The sequence below is a fragment of the Sorex araneus genome, chromosome 2 (genome assembly GCF_027595985.1).
Source record: "Sorex araneus isolate mSorAra2 chromosome 2, mSorAra2.pri, whole genome shotgun sequence".
Lineage (NCBI taxonomy): Eukaryota > Metazoa > Chordata > Mammalia > Eulipotyphla > Soricidae > Sorex > Sorex araneus.
Window position 1 is genome coordinate 277597966 of NC_073303.1, and position 23660 is coordinate 277621625.

A 23660-nucleotide genomic window follows, 5' to 3' on the forward strand; every position below is an offset into this window, starting at 1 on the left:
CTCATTGAAAAAACATTTGGAAAGTTTGGAAAAGTATAAATCAAGAGGGCAAAATATCTTGTACAATGATATATGTTAACAGAAGTAGCCACTTTAAAACTATTTGGGAATGTTTTCTTCCATGGCATAATTTAGCCTATGCAGTAATAACACAGTGGGTAGGACGTTTGCCTTGCACGTGGCCGACCTGGATTCAATTCCTCTGTCCCTCTTGGAGAGCCCGGCAAGCTACCATGAGTATCCCGCCCGCACGGCAGAGCCTGGCAAGCTACCCGTGGCATATTCAATATGCCAGAAACAGTCACAACAAGTCTCACAATGGAGACATTATTGGTGCCTGCTCGAGCAAATCGATAAACCACGGGATGACATTGCTATAGTAACAATAAAATACACATTTTAATGACTATGGATTCATGTACTTAGGTCTAACTCTTATTTATTCCTGATAGTCTTCTGATGACTGGTGTTGAGGTCACTGTTCTAAAGGGCCAGATCAGACCCAGCAGGCCTGCAGGCAGTCAGGTAGCTGCTGCTGCAGAGTTACGTGCCAGGAAGTCATGCCCAGTTTTGTGGTGCTGAGACTCACTTCCACTTCCTAAAGTTTAAGACAAAACAGCAGAAACTGTCCCACCAGTGTCATATAACAGTATTTTAATATTTATTTAAGTAACAAAACATGCGGGTCAACACTTAAGGCATATACAATAAGTCAGAGCAACAACAAATTTACAAAGCAAAATCTAAATTCATGGAGCATTCAAGCAATTAAGAGTTGGCTAGAGAAGGCGCTAATTAAAAACCCAACTAAATCACACCCAGGGCTTGAGATCTACTAGGGCTGCCCAGTGGCAGGAGGAAGGAAATTGGACCCCAGAACTTTAGTTCCAATTCTGAGAATCTCACCCATCACCACAGACTGAATTTCTCTACTTCCTCTTCCCTCTACCCCGATTACCCCCTCCCCACTTTGATTTATCTAGTTATTCTCTACCATGTTTCAGATAACAAGGTCCATGAGCACCCGATCTCATTCTTATGAGCTTTCTAATCCTATTCTTGGATTGGAAAGCTCATAAGAAGGCAGAGAGGGGACTGGAAAGTGTGAGCCAGGGAGAGTCTCAGACTCATGCCTGGTTTCTTAGCTCTTTGCGATGGAGCATGCAGAGACAGAGACATGGTCAGGGTCATGTGGCCGCACCATTAGTGAAATCAAGGCTTTTTTCAACTTCCAACTGTGACTCAAAGGCAATAAGGAATCAAGGTAAAATGTCCTTGCTTTTTGGGTGAGAGCTAACTGGGGGGTGCTTTCTTCAGCTCATGCTGGGGGGCCTTGGACACTACACATAGTCATACTTGGAAGGATGAGACTGAACCTCGTCCTCAGAGCGGGCATTGTATATCTTCTTGGGTTTGGAGTTGGACCCGAAGCCAGAGGGGCCGTTGAAGCCTCCAGACCTGTAGGCGACGTTGGGGCCTGAGGCATGATAAGACACGGCTTTGTAGCTGAAAAAAAAAAAAAAGGCAGCATTGCATGACCACAGATGTACTTGGTCAGGGGACAAACCTCCCCACAGAGCTGATGTCTGTTTCAGCTCCAAAAGTCCAGTATCCAAGGAAACCCTTTCATCCTAGGTAAACTGAGACCTTGAGTCACCCCTGTCTTCAGGGATACTGACTTTCTGCCCTTGCAGTAGAGTAGAAGCTTCTGCAGCCTGGTGGGTTCCCTCTGCCAAATCATCAAGTTCCTTTTATTAATTAGTGAAGCTGGACCAGGAACAATGTCTGGGTACATGGTTTTGCCAAAGAACCATAGAACCTGTGAGGGTGGAATTGGTATAGAACCTACTGGAAGGTATGCAGCCTGTTTCCTCTCATACTTATTTACCAGTGAGGTTTCAGACGCTCCTTGGAGCCTCAGAAAGGGCCAATGACTTGTCACTAGCTAGTTACCAGGAGAACCAGGCAGGGACCCTGGCCCACCGCTCCAGGGCTGCTCTTGGAGACACAGTGGGTTTGTCAGCAGCAGTACCCCGAACATTTCACAGCAGACATTTCTTTGTTGTGGGGACCCTTAGGATGTTTAGTGACATCCTTGGTCCTAATCCACTCCTTTGCCCCTCATCCCAAAGTTGCAACAATGAGCAGTGTTTTCGATGTTGTCAAATAGTCTCTGAAATGAGGTATGCTGAAGAACTGCTCCCAACTGAGAACCATCCAGAACACTGCAGTTAGAGGGGTGGGTTCCCCCCAAGAAGATAGGACCACATGTTAATCTACTTAGGCTAAAATATTCTGTAATTTAGGCTCCTCGTAAAAGAGAAGGTTCAATGAGCCATCGCTTAATAAAGTGCCTTCACTTACTTAATCACTCAGGTTGCAAGAGGACACATGAGCAATATAGGCACAATGCAAATAGTTGATTGCATGGGGATGGGGAGACGCACCTGGTTTCCTCTGGCACCAGGCCCCGGCAGGCGATGCACATCATCACACCTCCAACGAACGTGAGGCCACCAGCCACCCAACCCACGAACAGAGCAGAACCAAAGGTGTACCTGAGTAGGAAACAGCAGTGAATGAACTGGTAGTCTAGGCTCCCTCGTGCACCTGCTCATCCCCTCCTCTATCCCAATGTTTGGCTCACACATCTCTCCTTGCCTGTGTCCCATGAACACCTGCTCCTTTGGGTCACAGCCAATCAACTCAGCTCCACTGAAGAGCAGAGTTGGAACTGAAGCTAGTCAGTCGAACAGCAGTGGGGTTTATTCTTGGGCACCCAGCGTTTCTCAGGTGGAAAATTTATTCTAAGTTTCTAATGGAGCCTCTCAGGAAATCTTCTCCCTCCCTATTGGCAAAGGGAGTGTGTTGAAGGTTTGGCAAGAGAAGTTTGAGAGTGTGGATTTATTTTTTTATTTTATTTTTTTTCAATTTACTATGTGTATGATAAATTTTTTTTTTAATTTTTAAATTTATTTATTTTTAATTAGAGAATCACCGTGAGGGTACAGTTACAGATTTATACACTTTTGTGCTTATACTTCCCTCATACAAAGTTCGGGAACCCACCCCTTCACCAGTGCCCATTCTCCACCACCCGTAAACCCAGTGTCCCTCCCACCCTCCCCAATCCCATCTCCCCCCCACCCCACCCTGCCACTGTGGCAAGGCATTCCCTTCTGTTCTCTCTCTCTAATTAGCTGTTGTGGTTTGCAATAAAGGTGTTGAGTGGCCACTGTGCTCAGTCTCTAGCCCTCATTCAGCCCGCAACTCCCTTCCCCCACATGGCCTTCGACTACAATGTAGTTGGTGATCGCTTCTCTGAGTTGACCTTTCCCCGGAACGTGAGGCCAGCCTCGAAGCCATGGAGTCAACCTCCTGGTACTTATTTCTACAGTTCTTGGGTGTTAGTCTCCCACTCTGTTATTCTATATACCATAGATGAGTGCAATCTTTCTATGTCTGTCTCTCTCTTTCTGACTCATTTCGAGAGTGTGGATTTATTTTTATCTACTTCAAGGAACCATTCATTCAGGCAGCAGCATAATCGTTAGAAAGAATTACATTGAGGGATGTTCATGGTGAACAATGCAGTGAGTTCACCCTGCCCCTTGAACCATCTTGGTACTGGTCTCCTTGTCCTATGTTCTCTTGCCTTTACCTGCTGGTCCTCAGGAAGCTCCAGGCCAGCGAAGCCTTGTGCCCACATGCTGAGGCTGACAGATACTGAAGCATGAAGTCAAACTCTTTCATTCGACAGCAAGACAACTCTGAGTGGCAATCTATGCCCTACAGCTTCCCAGACTTCATCTGAAACCAGCACTGATCACCCCGTTCCCCAGTGGGCTCTATTCTTTCATAGATTCTTGTACAAGGATCTTCCCAGGTTCTATTTCTGAGTAACCCAACCCAGGCACTTCTCATTTGGTAAGATTGATAATTTATTCAACTGTTGGTTCATCCAAAGCATCAGAAAGCCGTGACCCATGTGAGGGCAAGCAGTTTTTAGCTCTGGTCCAGGCTTGATATTCTGCCAGTATTCGCCCTCAATGGGTCCATGGCAGAGATGGGAATCTTAGGCCTAAGAGGGGCACTGGTGCCCAAGCCCCCTTTAACTGGCTGCTGCCATCCTTTTTGGTGGCCACATGATCCTGTGTGACTTCTGACTGAAGAAGATGAGGTAGAAAGAAGAGAAAAACTGTCACTCATCTGTGGGCAAAGGTTTCCTGGAACCTGTCAAAATTCTGTATCTCGAACTACCCAAGGACCTAGGTAGGTCTCAGGAGATGGTCTGAGAGAGTGACGGTGGGCATCAGTGCTAGGGCCCAGGTGGCGGAAGGTGACTCCGTGGGGGCAGGGCCTGATGCAGCAAGACACTGTAGGAAAGGTGGACTCCTGCAAGTAGGATGAGCAGCCATCCTCAGGTGCCCATGTCAGGAGGAGCTCCCCAGGATGTGGGCCTTTCGGTACAAGACTGGGGAAAGTTCTCGGCATGTCAGCATGGGTGGTGCTGCCTACTTCTAAGTTCTCCTTGCAACCAAAGGCCATGGAAAATCTTGGAGGAGGAAGTGGGCATCTTAGGGGAGTCACTTCCTTCTTACTTTTCAAACAAAACAAAAACATAGATGGGGATTGGGGTTCCAGGGAGGAGGGAGTAATGAATTGCTGCATCATTAGATCCTGTCTGGGAGAAATAGCAAATGTGCCGGTTATGATGGGTCCCTGAGGAATGGTGTTCACACCACTCCCCAAGCAAGATCTTTCTCCTCCAGGAACCCTGCTTCTGCTGCTTGCTATGACACACAGCCTTCGAAGGTACAAAACAGGTCTTCTGTCTTTTAAAAGTTTTGCCTTTTATCTGACACCAAATTATAGGATTTCTTGTTAGATCCTTGTTTTTTGTCAGAGTGAGGAATCTTGTTTTTATCCCCAGAATTCAGAACAGTTCCTTGCCCACAGCAGTGTTTAATACATTTGTAAAATTGATGAATGAATGAGAGAAAGAGTGAAAAATAGTGCTTTTCTCTTATATTGCACCGCACTTATTTCTCCTCAAGCTTTTACCTCTCCCTAGCCAGGATCTTGTCACAGACTGAAGATGTGGGTTGATGTTCGTTAACATGCCTGAGTTAATAGTGTCTGTTTCATTGCCACCACAATGGGGCCTGTGTAAAAATGTGAGATAAATACCACAAGCTGTCGCTGTATTTCAATGCAAATGTCAGATCAGCCTCAAGTCATATCACCAAGGATATTTCACTGAAATGAAGTTTATGAATTTACAAATCATTGTTGATTTATGATATGGTGTGGTTGCCTCTGATAAATTTTTGCTATTTCAGGCACTGACAGTCATATTAGGCATCTGTGTTTAATCAGATTTTTTACAGCAATATTCACCATAGAATACGAAATCTAGATGAGGTGGTTACCTGGTCTGGATACTCTGCACCATCCCGCCCATGCCAGAGTACATGTTTGCAGTGGACATCCAGAAATTTGTAACCAGCATGTTGGCAAACACAGACACTCCAGCAATGGCACAGATACCTGTGGAAAAGACCGGGAAAGCTCCAGAGTCAGCCTTAGGGATCACATTGTTTCTGAGGCAATGCATGCTTAATGGGATAGATTGTAGAATGGTCCATCTCTATGACTATGGCCAACACAAACATTGATTATTGAACCTCCAGATCGTATTGAATACTGTGCTTGGTGCGTTGGACTCTTATTTCCCCAAGTGTGGAAAGATTTTCAAGGGCACAGGAGATTTTTACATGCAAATTTGGACCCAGGGTTAATTGTACAAATATTTTAGACCTAGTCCTTTGATGATATTAACAGTTTATTTCTAAGATGGATAGACCTCTACTTCTAAAACACAAGACATTAATTTAAAAAGATATATGCACACTGCCTTCATTGCAGATCTCAGTACAATAATTGGGATATAAGAACAACCCAAATGTCCCACATCTTTATCATGGATAAAGAAGTTGTGGTATATATACACAATGGAGTACTATGCAAATACCATGGAATACTATGCAACTACAAAAATAAAGTCATCGAATACAAACTTGGATAGGATTAGAGGGTACCATGCTGAGTGAAGCAAGTCAGAGGCAGAAGGACATATACAGGCTGTCATTATTTTGTGGTATACAGAGAAACAAAACAAGGGTATGGAGAATATTGATTAATAGTGAACTTTGAACACTGGGTTACAGACCTGAATATGCCAAGTTTCAGTGGGGGAAGGAAATGGGGGTAATAATGAGCTTGACTGTAAATAACATGGGGGCATAGGTGAAGCATTCAGACTTCCACTTAGGTGAAACTAAGGGAGGAACAATATATGTATGGGTGGTGCTAAGGAAGGTAACAACATATGCCCAATCCATAAATGTCAATTGACAAGTAGTGGGGAGGGGACTGGGTGGAGACGAGGAAGGTCAGACAGAGGTGACATAGGGATAGGGAGAGAAGGAGCGTCTTGGGCCCTTCAGTGGTGGTGGTGTGCAATAAATCACCAATATAAACAAATATAAACAAACCTACAACTTAAACTATATTAAAAAACCCTTACAATCAATTTCCAGAGGCTTACTAAAATTGTGCTTTACAGGCTGAATAACAGGATTTCCCAAGGATTTAGTCTCTTATGTTGGGACTGGGGTGGCAACTAATACCCAAGACTGCTTAGCACTCAGGGTAGTTCTGTAGAGTATAACTGGATCTTAATTTCTGCTCTTGAATCCCAAAGAGAGAAGCTCTGAGTGCAGGTCAAACCATGCTTCATCAGGAGAAGCCCCTGCCAGGATGACGTTGCCTTGATGTTCCCAGCTGCCCCGCAGAGTGGGAACGTCTGGCTCCTTGCTTACCTGATACGATGAACATGATCCCTGAAGTCAGTGTCATGTTGGCTTTGGCAGAGTCCTCCATGCTGCCGATGCGGATGCACTTCAAGGCGAAGATGGACACCAAGAGGCCAATGATACCCAGGACAATGCCCACGATCATCAGGGCTCGCACTGCCTGCAGCATGGCTACGGGATAAGGGGAAGGTTAAGCAGACACTGACACCACCTCAAGGCTAGAAATAGGCCCTGGTTTAGTACAGTCAAGCAATCACAGCAGACCAGCACCAAACTTCTGAAAAAGAGGAAGTCTGTGAACCATGAACTTGCCATTGGAAAGGGATGTGGGATTGAAGGAAAAGCCAGATGTTTGATGAAGGTAGATGTATGTACAATTAGAAAACTGTGGACAGTTGGTATTGGGAGGACCAATGAAATGTATTTGGTTTATTTACTCCCTATAAAACTTGATAATCTGAGATCCAGAAAGGGGAAATGGTTTGACTCAGGTGACATGAAAATTATTTATAGAGTTCATAATAAAGCTATGTTGTTCTGATTCCTTCTGAAAACATTTTTTCCTTCTAATTTTTCTGTGTGGGCTCAATACTTCACAATTGAGTTCATTTTTGGGATCCACTATTCATTTATAGCATAGAATAAAGCAAGGTCACTATGTGATATGCCAAGGGTAAATTTGCCTTCCCCCCTCCCCTCAGGGACAACTCATGGTAAGCTTTAGGTTTTGAGTATAAATATAAGACTACTATTATCAATCACAGACTTGCAGCCTGACTAGTGTATTAGAAGTATTCTTTTGAAAATCTATGGATGTTGTGGTTTTGCTGGGCCTCTCCTGAAGTGATTGATTGATCCTACAGTCATATCTTAAAGTACAGCAACTCATCTTGACAATTTTTGCTGAGCCCCCTTGATGGGGCATAAGGAAGACAGTTATTAGCAGACAGAATCTCTGTCTTCATTATTTTATACCAAAGTAGGGAATTATTTAGGGCCACTGAAAATCCCACTAAAAGTATAAAGGAGAAAAATTAGGTTTGTTTTTTTGAGCATTTCAGAAGGAAAGTCCCCTGCTGTTAGTGGTTCTGGAAAGTCAATTTAAGAACCATGTGATATGAAACAAAGGGCTTTGTCTACCCTGCTGTCAAAGGGAATAGCTATGTCTGGCTGAAATATTTTAGGGACTTTCCAGACATTAAAACATGTAATCCACATAAAACCCCCTGCAACATAGGGGGTTTTCACCTCCATTTTGTAATCATGACATAGATGTTATGAGGTTATGTGGTTACAAACATACACACCATTGGAAAGGCAGAGCTAATGGTCATATCCAGAGCTGCAACAAAAAGCTTACTTTTCCATCACAGTACAGGGTTTTGAGAAACCTTATCTGAGAAAAACAGGTAGAATTCTGGTTGCAATCAAGGTACAGGGATATATAAACTTCTAGCTGAAAATATCTTCCAAACATGGAACTTGACCATAAAATGACATCTTCTGCAATAGAGGCTAACAACACATAGTGGAATAGTCTCTGAAAACCAACCCAGAGAGTAACTTCCACCAAGAGATTATTTATAAATGTGAATCTCAAGAAAAATAAATTCTGGGAAGAAATTTCTCATCTCTTTGGGAAAGTTTCCAGGGCCAATGACAGCCTATTCACTCTAAGGCATGTATCTCAAAGCAATCTGTCATGAAAGGAAAATTGGTGGTCAGTGAAAAACATTGAAAGAGAAGATATTAGTCATGCATAATCCATTAAGAGCTTTTTTCAGTGTCACAGAATGGAGATCCTTACAGGCAGAGATTTCTGTCTAGAGATAACAATACATAACTACTTGAATTCCATGCCATTGTCCTCCATTCACTTGGTTCTGATCTCTTCTATACACAGAAACTACTGATTTTTAAACTTTGAGTCCCTGATGAAAAGAGAATTCTACATTTTGGGGTCTTCTTGGAGTGGCAGGCAGCCTCCCCCAGTACTCCTGTTCTTCCAGAATTCCTGGAGATCATACCCACGATCATGCAAGCTCATCCATGGCCCAACTTTACAGATTCATGATTATATCTCAGAAGAGTCAACTAGCTGAAAAAACTCATGGATACACTGGTCTCTGGGCTGAAAACTCCGGGGTATGCTTGAAGCCCTGGCTGTCACTCTCACAACCCCACAGCTGCCACCATATGAACGGCCCAAATCTACTGTCTCATGGCTAAGGTTTGTGGCGATAACAAAACTTCCAAAAATTCCAGGTACACCGGTCTTTAGGCTGAGAACCCTTGGACCTTCTCAGAGTGGGGGCAGGCAGCCTCTTTCCCCTACTTCTGGAAGCCCTGGCGGTTACACCCGTATCCCACAACCTTTGACATCTAAATGCGTGGCGTGGTTAAATATTCTGAAGTTTCTGTAGCACGCGGCTTAAGTGCAACCTCCAAATTCTACAATACTAACATAACAGTAGGAACACACCAAATTATATGGAAAAATAGCATAGAAGCCAACTAAGTTCAATAAACAAAAACATTAACACAAAAGGCTCAACTAGCAGCATCTTAGTAAAACCTCAGACAAGGCCTCAATGACTCCATGGTGAGATAAAAAACTTTCACAAATTTTCTTTTACTGAGATATTTTTGATAATTACATTAGTTGTTTAGTTGTATCAAGCAATATAAAATAAATTATGTAATGCCTGCTAAGGGGACAGATTTGAGGGTGGTTGGTAAAATGGTGACAATGGTGGAGGGAAGGTCACGGTGGTGGTGGGATTGGTGTTAAAATATTGAAAATAATGAAGTAATAAATGCAAAATCAATGACTTTGTAAAATATGGTGTTTAAATAAAGGAAACAAAAGGAAAAGATTTTTAAAAATACTTAAAAAGAAGGAAGAGAATTCTACAAACATCTGGTGTTAATCTTGGTTTTATTTATTTTTTTTAACACACGTAATTAAGGTATCAATCTGTGGAAAGGACCTAGTGGAATAAACTCAGACTTCAGGAGTTATTCTCAAGGCTGTTCTGTTTTTGGTTGTTGTTTCTATTCTTCTCTAGGAGAAGAGACAGGGACTTTGATATTCTCTCTATAAGACAACCTTCTGGGCCTCTCATGAATTCCATATCTCCTCAAGAATCTGCTAGAAGTTTTAAAAAACTGATATGTATCTTTAATACTCGAGGCCTCAGGTTATTCAGAGAACAAAAGCAATTTATCCTTTTTGAGGGATCCCAGAAAGGTATCTGGCTAAATCAAACAATCAAACCAACCACCCAAGCCACCAACTAGGCAAGTAAGTGGGCAAACAATAATTAACCAGGTAGGATAAAGGACATATCTCATTCTATAACAGGTGACTTAATCCTGGCTGGGGTCATTGCCCCCTAATGTCCAAGATCTGAAAGCATATCACATGTACGCTGTGGCGGTTTATGAGGCAGATGGACTTGTGTGATACTGGGATGAGAAGGGGTGATGATGCTCTAGACAAAAGGTGAGTCACTGACTTGCTGGCACACAGGTGCCATCGCTGTGCTAGATGGGCACTTAGGTTCTGGAACCCTGATTGATGAACCCTGATCGGCCTGTTCCTGACAGCATTTTCCTCGAGCTCTGTTGTCCTCTTGCTTCTGCTGGGTCAGGTGTCTCTGACAAGGCCTTGTTATTTTCCTGCTCTCTTGACTTTGGATTTCATGAAATGCTTGTGTTGCTTTGAACTTGCGATCTACTCTGAACCTCAATGTCTTTTGATTTATTAGGTTAGAGTTGTCTTCTAACTTACCCCAACCCCTTTCTTTCAGTTTGTGGGTACAACTGTCAGAGCCAGTGTTGTAGGCATGGCTGGGCAGAGGATCAAGATTTTCCAGGCTGGAAAGATCTTTTCAGAGGTGTTCTGAGAGTCAGAGTTGTGATGGGAGCAGGTGTTAGGAAGTGAGAGGAGATATCTGGTAATGACCATGGAGATGCTGGTGGTTACCTGGACTGTCTTACAGCTGGAAGCTGCTACCATATGGACTTAAATTATTTCTTATAGTACAAAAGAAAAAGCATTTGCCTTAAAGGCAGCCAACCCCAGTTCTATCCCTGACACTGCACATGTTTCCTGGAGTACAGCGCTAGAGTAGCTTTTGAGAACTACAAGGTGTGGTCTAACTAATCCTCCCCACAAACTGTAATAGGTAGGAGACCAAAGGAAGTAGGTTTCTCTTTTAGCCACTCTGCCTTTTATTTGACATTCTGAGTCAGAGGCCTAGGCTTATCAATAGATAACAGGTGAGTCAAATGGACTCTAAAGACTGATTCCTGCCCTAAAGGTGTGACCATAGCATTCTTTCCAATCAACCAAAAGTATTCTCAGATAAAAAGAGTGGGCTGGACTCAGAAATGGAAGAAGCAAATATGGGAACTCGGAATTTGCTTCCTATTGCAAAATATCTTCCTGCCCCACGGTAGTGAGAAAGCTTTAGACTGAGTGAGAAAGCTCTTTTGGGATGAGTCCCAACCAGGACTCTGGAAAATATATTAATGATATGGTCCTACTCTGAATTTTTCATTTCATTGCTTAATTGCCTAACATTTGAAGGGATGGGCTGGAACGATAGCTCAGCGGGTAGGGCATTTGCCTCGCATACGGCCGACCCGGGTTCGATTCCTCTGTCCTTCTTGGAGAGCCTGGCAAGCTACTGAGAGTATCCCGCCCGCAGGGCAGAGCCTGGCAAGCTACCTGGGGTGTATTCGATATGCCAAAAACAGTAACAACAAGTCTCACAATGGAGACGTTACTGGTGCCCGCTCGAGCAAATCGATGAACAACAGGACGACAATGCTACAGCACTTGAAGGGATAATCTGGGCAAAGGATGGTGTTAAGAGCAAAAGTCCCTGGTGACTGCATTGCCTGGAGGGTAAAGGCTGATGAGACTGATGGTCTCATCAGGAGTCAAAGCCAGGACCCGGGCCCTTTGTTGGAGTGGGATGGAACAAGGAGCTACTCTTCGGGCAGAGCTTGACTCTCACCAAGAGAGGGCCTGGAAGGTCAGGTGAAGGAGGCCAAAGGTGGAGCGCAGAGGAAAGCTCTTTCAGGACAAGACAGAAGGATCTAGATTTTGCAGTGATCCGGGGGAATCAAAGTGGTGGTCCTCCGTGTCATGAGAATCTTACATAATGTTACAAAGCCACGCCTTTGTTAGGAAAGTGTGGAGCATCAGCAGAATTGAGTGTCCTCAGCTCCGGAGTGGCTTGGTGATATTTCTTGCATAGAGATGTTGTGAAAATCAGATGCTCCTTGCCACCACCAGGTGACTCAGCAGCATATGTCTTATATCTCCCCTTCCAAAGAGTTACCTTTGCCAACCCCTCATGTCTTTGTCCTTTATTGGCAGCACAAACCCAAATCCTCACACATGGTGTGATCTTGTGAAAAAAAGTCATGCACAAAGAACTGTGAAGGGCAAGAGAGAAAAAGACTTGAAAAGAGGAGTGTGGGGAGAAAAGGCCTGGACCAAGGTACAGGGACGTTCAGGATATGATGGGAATGAGCATGGGAGCTGGGTGACGAGGGAGGCAGCGTAGGGGGCGTCCCACCTCAAAGCCCTCACATTGCTAAGGCGGGGTCCAACAATGTAACTCTGATGCTGAATGTTCACACTAAGAGGCGAAGTCCCATGGACTGGTTCGTGCTAGGCCCTAACACTGGATGGTGCCGCCTGGCTTTCAGAACAACTTCCACAAGCACAGGCTGAGACGCTGATGTGATTCCTGGCTCCAGACAGCTTTGGTTACTGAGAACAAGCCAGCTCATTTATAAGCAAAGTTCTGGTTCCCTTGGGCTTTGTAGACAATGTCTCAATTCTCTGTGCTAGTCTCCTGCTCATGTACAAGAACACACCTACTGAGATGTTTGCCCACATATTTTTAAAGGAATTTTTCTTTTTTGATGAAAGAAAGCAGCTTGGCCCCAAATCAAACATCACGCCCTGCATCTTAGTTCAACTTTATAACTAATTTCTGAACACCCCACCAACTTGGGCCAATTCCTTCCACCAGGTGATGGACAAAGACAAGTTGATTTCAGGGGGAACCATAAAATATTTCATGGAATATTCAACTTTATGTGAAAATTTCAGTCTAATACTAAAATGACATCAAGAGAGAAGCTCCTTGACAAAGGAGATGATGTAAGAGCTGCCTTGTATTTCTTTGCTTAATGACTTTTTGTGGAATTGTTCTCTGGGTTAAATGTGGATTTGTGACTTACTCCTCCTACTAAATGTGACTGACATATTTATGGAAAACTCCTCAGCTCTTTCTTGTTGTTGGTTTTATCATTCGAGTTTTTATTTTATTTTTTGATTTCAGAGCCACACCTAGAAGCTCAGGGGTTAGTACTGGTTCTGCACTCAGGAATTATTCCTGGTAGTGCTTGGGGGACCATATGGAATGTGGGGGGATTGAACCTGGTTTGGCCACATGCAAGGCAAGCACCGCTACCCAGTGTAATATAACTTCACCCCACATGTTTTTATTTTTTAATGTGTTGTTATAAAAAGAAGTTATAGCTAGTGGCATGAAAAAAATCGAGGGATTGAGAAGCTATGAAGACAACAGAACACAGGGAAGATAAGGATTGAAAAATACTCCAGGTAATCTTGACTTTATAATCTTGACTCCTTAGTGATACTGAATTATTGGAAGTATCTGAATATCAATGTTCTGTTTGAGAGCTTTGTGTGGTGTAGACACATAGGTTATAATGCAATGTCACTAGATAGTCTGGATATCACTTTGCTGGGTCTCTGCCTCCTAATGACCCTGCTCCTTGTCATTGGCTCTTTCCTCCCAGTGACTTCTGGGCTGGCAACGTGAATGTGTGCCAGTCAGCCACTCCTTAAACTGAATATTCCTTACTGTTCATCGGCACCACTCCTGATGATGCAGTTACCAGTGGTGAAAGAGCCCAGGTGCCTATATTCTTCTGTTTGAGACCAACCCCTCTACCCAGAGTGTAAGAAAAGGGCCTGAGCATGGCACTGAGATAGGACCCAGATCTGGATATTTTTCATCCCCTGATCACATTCTACCCTTGGGTGTTTGGGCACATTGAGCCTCAGTTTCCACTTTTGTAAGAGTAAATCTCATGAAGAATAAACTAGAGAATCTGTGTGCAGGCCAATGAAAGATGGCGTTTTGGTTTCTGGGCACTGGCCTTGGAGAGCTACATGCTGCAGGACTCTGGAGTACCTAAGAGAGTGCTGGGCCCTCAGTGACACAGAGCATACAGCTAAGCACTTCTGTTGTTGCCAATTCATTAATGTAGCTGTGGGCTCTATAATATAGCACTGTAGCACCGTAGCACTGTCATCTCGTTGTTCATTGATTTGCTTGAGCGGGCATCAGTGACATCTCCATTGTGAGACTTGTTGTTACTGTTTTTGGCATATTGAATATGCCATGGGGAGCTTGCTAGGCTCTGCTGTGTGGGCGGGATACTCTGTAGCTTGCTGGGCTCTCTGAGAGGGATGGAGGAATTGAACCCGGGTCAGCTGGGTGCAAGGCAAACACCCTACCCACTGTGCTATCGCTCCAGTCTGGGCTATATAATATAGCTAGTTGAATGGAATGATATTGTTCCATAGCTATAAGTTCTAAAAAAGGCAATTCATTTTTATCAGATGAATGGAAAACAGATTTTTGCAAGGCAGAGAGCTTATATTTAGAAAGTGCTAAAAATTATAGTGATTATAGTGATGATTCTTTGCACTATTATAATGGTACCTGCCTCATACCTTCACAGCACTCTGAGATTTCCATCTCTGAAGAGGCTGAGGATGGTATGCCCCCTGGGTTTTAGATAAAAAACTAAACTCTCTCTAACCTTCCATCATTATTTACAGGCATTTCACCAGCTTGCAACTTCACCCCTGGCTCCTTGGCAGGCTCTAAAATAAAGTTCTTGACTATGGCTTCTGGTATCCCCATTTAGTGCTCTGTTGTGGCTGGTTAATGTTACTTGCTAGCTCCTTTGGGAGCTCAGTGTCCACAAACCAACCTCTGCCCACTCTAATGATTTTTTTTCTTATGATCCTCCTGCCCTCAGATTTAGAATTTCTTTAATTAAAAAAATTAATTAAGATTAATTAATTATGTTTGTTTTGTTTCTAGGTCACACCCGGGGGTGCTCAGGGCTTACTCTTGGCTCTGAGATTAGGGATCCCTCTTGGCAGGCGCAGGGGACCATATGGGATGCCAGGGATGGAACCTGGTGTGGCCATATGCAAGGCAAATGTCCTACCCTCTGGACTATGGCTCCAGCCCCAGTTTGGAATTTCCTTTAAGCCGTTCCCTCCTGGCAATCTTCCTGCCCATCCCTCATCTCAGTCAGTCAGGTCTTAAGTCATCAACAAATATTTGCATTTGAGATTGGCAGTTTTCACAGTAGTCACTCCTGGGTCTTGAGGACTAGCTATTTTAAAAACTCACATCATTTTTCTTGGCTGCAGCATATCAGTGTCTTAAACCCTTTCCTTTTCTGGAAAGGAAAAAAGAAAAGCTTCCAAGAAGTTTTTCCTGGCCTCTGCTGAAACCTAGTTTCATTGTCCCAGAAGAAGATGACTGGACTCTAATTCTGTGAATTAGAGTCCAGTCTAATTCCCTCCACTGCTGCAGCCAGCACATCCGGGAAAGAGGATGTAGAGGCAGTGCCTGCCCACCTATGCCTGTGCCATCCCCAGAGGTTTGCTGTGGTGGTGGGAGATGCAGAATAGGCGCCCCCAAGGTCTTGCCTGTAAGCTTCCTGAGAGAGAAGATCAACAGTCGCTGAGAGCTCTCAAGGTCTTGTCCCAGCACTGGGCACTCCTGTTGGAAATCCTCGGAATATGATTTGAGGAAGCTCTTCCTCTCAGTCACAATCTGAACCCTTCTCATAGAGACCCCTGATCCCCTCACTGCTTGTGCATTTGAACAAGGCAGTCAGATTTTCCAGATAAGAGCAATATTTCTGGCCTTGCGTGGAATAAAAGAATCCAGCTCTTACATTTTGCAGCTTTGAGGGCAACGGGCGAGCTCCGGCCAGTGGGTTACATTGGGAGTGATGAGTATTACTCCCAACTTACTCTTTTCTTTAGTCTTCATTCTTTTTTCTGCCCCAGAAGTTGGAGACTCTCTTTCTATATAGACTTCTGTGGGCAAGAAGAACTTAAGGTTGTGTTAACCCCCAGATGTTTAGATATGTTTATTGCAGTAGCTGATACTAACTAGTCTGACTAAACCAGTCCTGAAAAGTCTAGATATGGTAACATAGAAGGCTTCATATATGTAAAACATATTTGTTGCTTACATTATTGGATTAATAAATAAATATATTCATTTATTAATGAATAGAGGGAACAGATATCCATAATTTCAAAAAAAGGGGAAAAAACAAAGGTTTTTTAAGTGTGCAATTTTTTTTGGGGGGGGTGGGGAGAAACCCTTGACCTGTTTTTGGTTCACATAAACACTTAGAACTAAGTATTCTCACTGGTCGACACAACTTAGTATATCAACCACTTGCTATTTTGTACAAGTTCCTATGCTGGGAACTGAGCAAAAAATTTTTATGTAGCAGAAGGGAATGCAGGAAAGAAACGTAAGGAGATAAATGAACAATATAAGTAAGTGAAGAAGAGAAGAAGAGAGACTCAAAGACAACTAAGTGTCACCTTCCCTGATTTCCTCTCCTCCTGATTCGTCCACCTTTCATGCTGCCCTTACCTTTGCCTTGAGGCTGTCTGTTCCACTGGGGCATCTGGTAGACCTTTAAATGATTTTAAGGTCTTTGTGCAATGTCATGGTCAGGGACTTGCTCAGAGCACTGGGTTTGGAACAGAGATTGTGGGATCTTCTTTAACCGGGGGGATGGGGGCATCAAGATGGAGATGTCATATGTAAAACTTTGTGGAGATGCTAGAGGAGAACATTGGACAGCTGGAATAATGGGTGCTATGACCAAGCCCAGAGGACAGTAAAGTGACTAGGAGAAGCATGGGTGGAAAGCAGAGGCAAAGGTAGACATGGGTCACGGGAGGAAATGGGCGGTGTAGGAGGCCATGGGAGTCAGGTGGTCATGTCTGCAACTAGTGAATGTGGGGCCAGGGAACCATGAACATTTGATATTTAAATTTCTGGGGAGATGGGAACTGAGAACCGAAAGCTGAGCAACTGGAAGATTTTGCTTGACATTTTGTCCCAATGAAGCAAATACCAAAAAGGTGATAAATAGAAAACAAATAGCTTAAAGGTGAAAAAAGTTTAGTCCTTTCACTTGATTGTCAATAACCCACTGCGATGATAGTCAGAATCTAGAGATTTTTTTCATCTAAATGCCTATCAACAGATGACAGGTAAAGAAGTATTTTATATCTACTGAATGAAATATTACCCTGCTATCAAAAAGATGAGATTATGCTGTTTAGGACAAAGTGAATAGAATTTGAGATGGTTATGCCAAGTGAAAAAAGGAAGAGATATCAATACTGGGATGTTTCATTCATATGTCAGCTCTAGAGAATTAAAGTAAGTAAATAGAAAAAAAAAACACAACAAAACTAACTCCCAGGTTCAGTGAAATATACAGTGTTTACCTGAAGGAAAGTGGGGTGTACAGGGAGACAGGGCAGAGGGGTAGCTTTGGTGATGGCACAGCAGTTGAACTTTGATGGTGGGAATTTGAAACCTATACATATATAGAAGTGTTAAACAAACAATGCCCCTGGCATTTGAATAATGCTATAAGCTAATCATTAATTTTTTTCTTTTTTGGGTCACACCTGGCGATGCACAGGGGTCATGCCTGGCTCTGCACTCAAAAATTATCCTGGCGGTGCTCAGAGGACCATATGGGATGTTGGGAATCAAACCCGGGTTGGCTGAGTGCAAGGCAAATGCCCTACCCACTGTGTTATCACTCCAGCCTCAATAATTAATTTTTTAAAAATGGGGTTGGGAAGAAAAAAATTTTTCTGAATAAACAGATCTATAAACTTTCAGGGAAGGGAGGAGATGATAAGAGATGAGGGAAAAAGGAAAGAGTGAAAAAGGGAGGTGCTGGGTGGGGGGAGGGGACTGGGAGGAGGAAATCTGAGAAGAATTGTCCTCGGGAGAAGAGGAAGGACTGAGAGGACCTCAGGGAGAATGTGATCATTGCAGAAGAGAAAAACAAATGAGAGTCCCAGTGATGGGGCTGGGTCAGTGAGTGGCGAGGGAATAATTGAAAGTCCTACCTATGGAAAGACAGGAAATGAACAGGACTGCTAAGTATGGGAGAGCCTGGAAGGAGGTTATTGAACATGGAGTAATCAAATGATATGCCTTCATTTTGAGTCTGATTTCCCCCCCTTCATTTAAGAGTTGAAAGGAGATTGTGGCTAGCAGCTCAAAAACTCACAGTCTTGCTTTCCCTCTTTTCATTCCCTGCCCTCACTTTACCTCCTAAACCTAGGTTTCTGCCCTCCAGCCCGGAATCCCACCTCTTTCTCCCTGCTTTCTTTCCATGGAGTTTTTGGTCTGGTCCTGCATCATGACTGGCTTCCAAAACTGGAGCCCATAACCCACTTCTACTCTGTCACTCATACTCTAGTTCTTTTTGAAAATGATGAGCTGGTTGCTGCATTTCACATTTTAATATCAAAAGCTTCATGCACTCGGAACAGTTTTGTGCACATTTATTTCCACTTGCCTATTAACAGTACTTTTTATTTTCATACAGAAAAACCCAACAATATTTTCCTTTCCTCACTGAACTGCCCTCTTGGCTGCCCCTTGAAACCATGGCTTGCCTACCCTTTTATTTTCTATTTGTTTAATTACAAACAGACAGTGCTTACAGAACATCCAGGTGCCAATTCCTATGATACATATTTGAAATAATTATGTCTTCAAGGCAGCAGTTAAACTGTTTAGAATGCTTTCTGAAATTATTATAATTTTAATTTTGTAATAGCATACTGATACTTTGTTTTTGTAAGTATTTACTGATACCCTGCCTGCAGAGCACCATGTTTCAACAAGAAAGCAGCCAGACGACTATTGATGCTCTTAATGACACCATTTTTGTGACTCCAACTTTCGAAGAAAAGTGGTTGAATGAAAGTGTGTTGAAACCTGTTCTCAAAAAGCTGTTTTGACTCTACATGTAGAGTCTACAAGGCATCCCATGTAGATCCCTCCTGCCTGTATGCGCAAACAGAGCAGGTGACAGGTGACATTCCCAGACATACATTTCTCCCTCGAGTACCAGATCTGTTCTAGTATCATAGCCCGGACAAAGGTCCAGTAGCCCAGAATCTGCTCCCCAACCAACACTTTTTTTGGTCTTGAGTAACAGTCCTGACTGTTGGGTCCAACTTCTGGTTCTCTCTTATTTTTGAGGGCTGGGGTGGGGGGAGGGGTAGAGTTGTTCCATGGGTGCTACTACTGAGGCTAAAACCCCCAGTCCAGGCTTTCTTCTTGGTTGGCTTTTTCTTTCCTTTTTTTTTTTCCTCCAAAACTTAAAAAAAAAAATGATTGAGATTCTGTGGTTTAAAATGCTACCAATAAGGGCTGTTCATGCACATTAATTTCACACACCATCTCCAGTGTACCCACCTCCCTCTCCCAAGGAGCCTAAGGGCCCACTTCCTCTCAGACCCTCCTCTGCCCACACTCATATATGGGGATCAGTTTTCCATGGTGCAACCTTTGAAACTTTGTTGCCGCCTTGCTGTGCATCTGGAAGTCCTGCCTCGGAGAGATCACGCTGTGTCTGTCCCTTCTCTTCTGACTGCACTCATGCACGTTTAGGGTTTGTTTTGGGACCACACCCGTCTGCAGTCAGGGCTTACTCCTCCTGACTCTGAGCTCAGGGATCACTCAATTTGTTTTTCTTTTTCTTTTTTCCTTTTTGACCACTCCGGGCGATGCACAGGGGTTACTCCTGGCTCTGCACTCAGGAATTACTCCTGGCGCTGCTTGGGGGGGCCATACGGGATTCTGGGACTCGACCCTGGGTGGGCTGCTGCGTGCAAAGCAAATTCCCTACCTGCTGTGCTATCGCTCCAGCCCCACAGGGATCACTCCTGACGGGGTTCGGGGGGGGGGGACGATATGGGATGCCGGGGATCCCACCCTGGTTGGCTGTGGGCAAGGCCATTGCTCTGCCCGCTGTACTACGGCTCTGGCCCTTCTAGCATGCAATTTGCAGCACCCTGGTTGGAACTAGAGACTCCCCAGGCTGTGCACCCCACCGCCCTCCCCGCCCCCCCCAGTCTCACCGTTCCCTCCGACTCCCCCGGGGCCCGGGTCCGGCCCAGGGAGGGTCCTGAGCTCAGCGCCCGCAGCGGGGGTCCCCCGTGCGCCTACCTGGCAGGCCCAGGATGGTGAAGTAGGGCCGGCACTCGGTGAAGCCCGAGCTCTGGCGCACGCAGCTGCGCCACAGCCCTTCGTACTGGAACACCGAGGTGACGGGGTTGTCATACAGGTCCTGGGTGCTCCACATGTCCATGCCCGTGGCGGCCATGCAGCCCGCCAGGCCCAGCACGGCCAGGAGGAAGCCCATCACCTGGAGCGTGGTGGTGGCCATGGCCGAGAACGTGCTGCCCCGCGGCCCCGGGAGGCGTGGGTGGGCCTGGCCGGCTCCGAGGGGAGCTGCTGTGGGCAGTGGCTGCCGGCGCGGCCCGCTGTTTGCTCACGGTGTTTTCCTTAGATAGCCCAGTTTCGCTCCAGCCTCAAGGGCATTATTCTCGCATCTGCCAGGGAAGCGGCCCCGAGAGCCACTTGTCCTGCTGAGCCTCCCGCCGTCGAGTGGGCACGTTCCCCGGGCGGTGCCAGCCTGCCCCCCTGTCCAGGCTCTGGGCACACCACGTGTGGGAACGGCTGACCTGGCTGCTGGGAGGAGATTCCACCCCTGCTGCCTGCGGGTCCGGGGATGCCCACCTCCCTGACAAGAAAAAGACGCCCCCCCTCAAACTCCCTCTGAAACCCGACTGCAGTGCCTTCTCCTCCCGGCGCTCATGCCACGTTCCCTGACATCCTCCCGTGTGGTCTGACTGACATGGGGAGGGCTCCCATCACTAACCCCCCATCTATCTAAGTTGGGAGGGAGGTGAGGTTTAAACAGAGGAAGGGGCACACATCCCAGTTACCCTGATTACAGGCCCTTCCGAAGAAGCAAAGGGGGCCAGTTCCACAAAAGAAACCAGGGATGTGTCATGCATACAAACTAAAACTACAATCTCAGAATTAAAATATGGGAAAAAAAAACCCCAAACATTTAATCATGAGTTTAACCTTAATACAAAACAAAAGAAAGGAAAACCCAGCAAAAGTGGCATTTCTACCTGGATTTCTGGCCGGTGCTTATTATTTCTATAGGGAATCCCAGGGACAGTGGCTAAATAATCCCCCCTTTCCAGAGTGGAAGCCAAGTCTGATAGCTACAGAGTGGTCCAAAGGTACTGGAACTGTGAGGAGCAGAAAGGGGTGTTCCTTTCCCTTCTGTCTCAACTTTTCACCCAGGCACAAGAACTAAGTGAGGACCACAGGGCAGGGACAGAAGATTCCAGAAAGCTCAGAGGCTAGGCCAAAGTCCCTGACATGGTCACTGGGAGATCTAGAATCTTCTCCAGCCACTGTAACCAACCCTCTGTGTGCCAGATGTTTAGGGTCAAACTTCTCAAACCCTGAAGGTCATAGCTTCCTCAGTCACGTTCACAAGGGCGCATGTGCTGGCTTAATGACAGTACTCCACATAGTCTAACCCCTTCGTATCTCACACATGTCTTCTACATTTTGCAGAGAATATTTCACTACAATTAGTCGAAGCATCAGGAATTATTTCATCATGAAAATGAAAGAGATGGGAGAGACCCCTGGTTGTGTTTCGTTCATAGAATTGGATCCAGGTTAGAGCAGTAGCTGCTCTCATGGGTCTTGTGTGCTGGTCCCTGAGTCCAGAGACGTTTTCATCTGCTCTTGCCCAACTCTGAATTTCAAGGCTCCTGAAACACACCCACGCACACCCACCTGCACCCCTGTCCCAGCCTCCAGGAAACGAGCTATGTGTCTGGACATTTCAATGTTATCTTGGGTGCACCCAGTCCCTGCTTCCACGGCTTTATTCCCAGTAAACACCGAGAGCAGATAGGGAGGGCCTGCCCCTGAATTTGACTGAAAGCAGCACTCCCTCAGTGGTTTCCCTTGCTTTCGGTTCTGCGGCCAGTGTTTGGACCAGAAAACTCGAGAGAGGAAGCAAGGGAGTCAGAGGGCTGAAAGTAGCTTGGGAGCTCCTGATCCAAACTACCAGGTCAGGCCCAAATGGGTCAGTAGAAAATGTGCCCTGGTCTCAGTTGGTGGAGAGGAAGTCATCATGTTAGGACATGTGGGAATACAATTTAGGTATGATTCTGCCACTCTTTCTGGGGACACAATCCAATTTATACTTGTTTTGGTCTCAAGAGCAAGGCTTTTTACTTTTAAGGGAATCTGTCTGGTTCCCAGTTAGTTCATGATATTAATTATTTTTTCTCCTCCCCAAATACATTGACTATACTAGCACTGAAATAATAGGTTGAAAATGAAACAATACAAAAAGAGGTTATTAAAAGTTATCTATTCTTGGGGCTGGAGTGATAGCACAGTGGGTAGAGCATTTGCCTTGCACGTGGCCGACCTGGGTTCGATTCCCAGCACCCCATATGGTCCCCTGAGCACGGCCAGGAGTAATTCCTGAGTGCAGAGCCAGGAGTAACCCCTGTGCATTGCCAGGTGTGACCCAAAAAGAAAAAAAAAGTTATCTATTCTTTTTTCATGAAAATTTTCCCTGTGGCTGCTCTATCCAAATGTTTTAATGCAAATTTCAAGATAAGGGTAAGAATTTATTCAGGTGCTAATACATTGAGCTGTGTTATTGGGAATGGTGATGGTCATTTTGTTTGGAAGATGGAAAAGTTAAAAGATAACCTAAAGCTACCCCTTCCCCCTCATAAATGCAAAATACTGAATGAACAGAGAAAAATGCTATGTCTACATACTTGTAAAATGTGAAACAAATGCTGACATATTTTAAAATGTCTGGAAGATGAGAATTTTTACTTCCTGCTTTGTTTTACTTCCTGCTCTAAATGAGTGGCTGGAGCTTTAGCCATGACGGTCGAAAAGGGTATTTGACTTTATTGTTCCTGCTATAGCTTCTCTAGAGCATATTGAGTAGGACGGGAGAGATAGTAACGGGCTATGGGCAGCCTCGCATGTCGCCAAACCCAGTTTCACTCTCAGCAGCACCAAGGGTGCTCTTTATCACAGATGAGAGTGACCCCTGAATCCAGAGCCAAGCTCTGTTGGGTGTGAACAATGCCCTGACACCCAGAGAAAAGTCATGTTAAATGTATCTCAATGACATATTCATGCTCTGAGTTTGTTGCATAGTAAAACTACTTTGTTTAGTTTGCTTTAAAATGGTACAATTTTTTTTTTGTATAAGAGAAATAATCCCAATATTCAGGTTTAAATTGACAGTACCATTTTAGGCTATAAATTTCCAAGAGTTTATGTTATTCCATTGACATTGGAGAAAATATTGGTGGTGGGACTGGTGTTTCCAATTTTTTAATAACATTTAGGAATTATTCACATAGCGCCATCTACAGTAACTAGGCAAACGACAATGACCAAACAGCTATTTAAAAACATAGCTAGAAATGAGGGAGGAATAATATTAGCAAGACAGTTGATATAACTGGTAGTTGTTGTTCTTTAAAAT

At 44.6% G+C, this 23660-nt stretch overlaps 1 protein-coding gene across 1 annotated transcript; it reads right to left on the reverse strand.

Annotated features, from left to right (window-relative positions):
* Window positions 1-1340: 1340 nt before the first annotated feature.
* Window positions 1341-20483, reverse strand: CLDN18 (claudin 18). The gene is made up of 5 exons (XM_004602949.3): window positions 20264-20483; window positions 6885-7049; window positions 5433-5550; window positions 2448-2558; window positions 1341-1506 (listed from the first exon to the last, which is right to left on the reverse strand). The coding sequence occupies exons 1-5, from the start codon at window positions 20481-20483 to the stop codon at window positions 1341-1343; spliced, it is 780 nt and encodes a 259-aa protein (XP_004603006.1).
* Between the last annotated feature and the right edge of the window lie 3177 nt (window positions 20484-23660).

Bases quoted from the DNA above. Each gene is read 5' to 3' on its own strand.
- CLDN18 (XM_004602949.3), bottom strand. From the start codon at position 20,483: ATGGCCACCACCACGCTCCAGGTGATGGGCTTCCTCCTGGCCGTGCTG. The intron at 5,551-6,884 runs GTAAGCAAGGAG...TCTTTTCCACAG, and splicing joins GATCATGTTCATCGTATCAG to GTATCTGTGCCATTGCTGGA. The intron at 1,507-2,447 runs GTGCGTCTCCCC...TTTTTTTTTCAG, and splicing joins CTGGTGCCAGAGGAAACCAG to CTACAAAGCCGTGTCTTATC.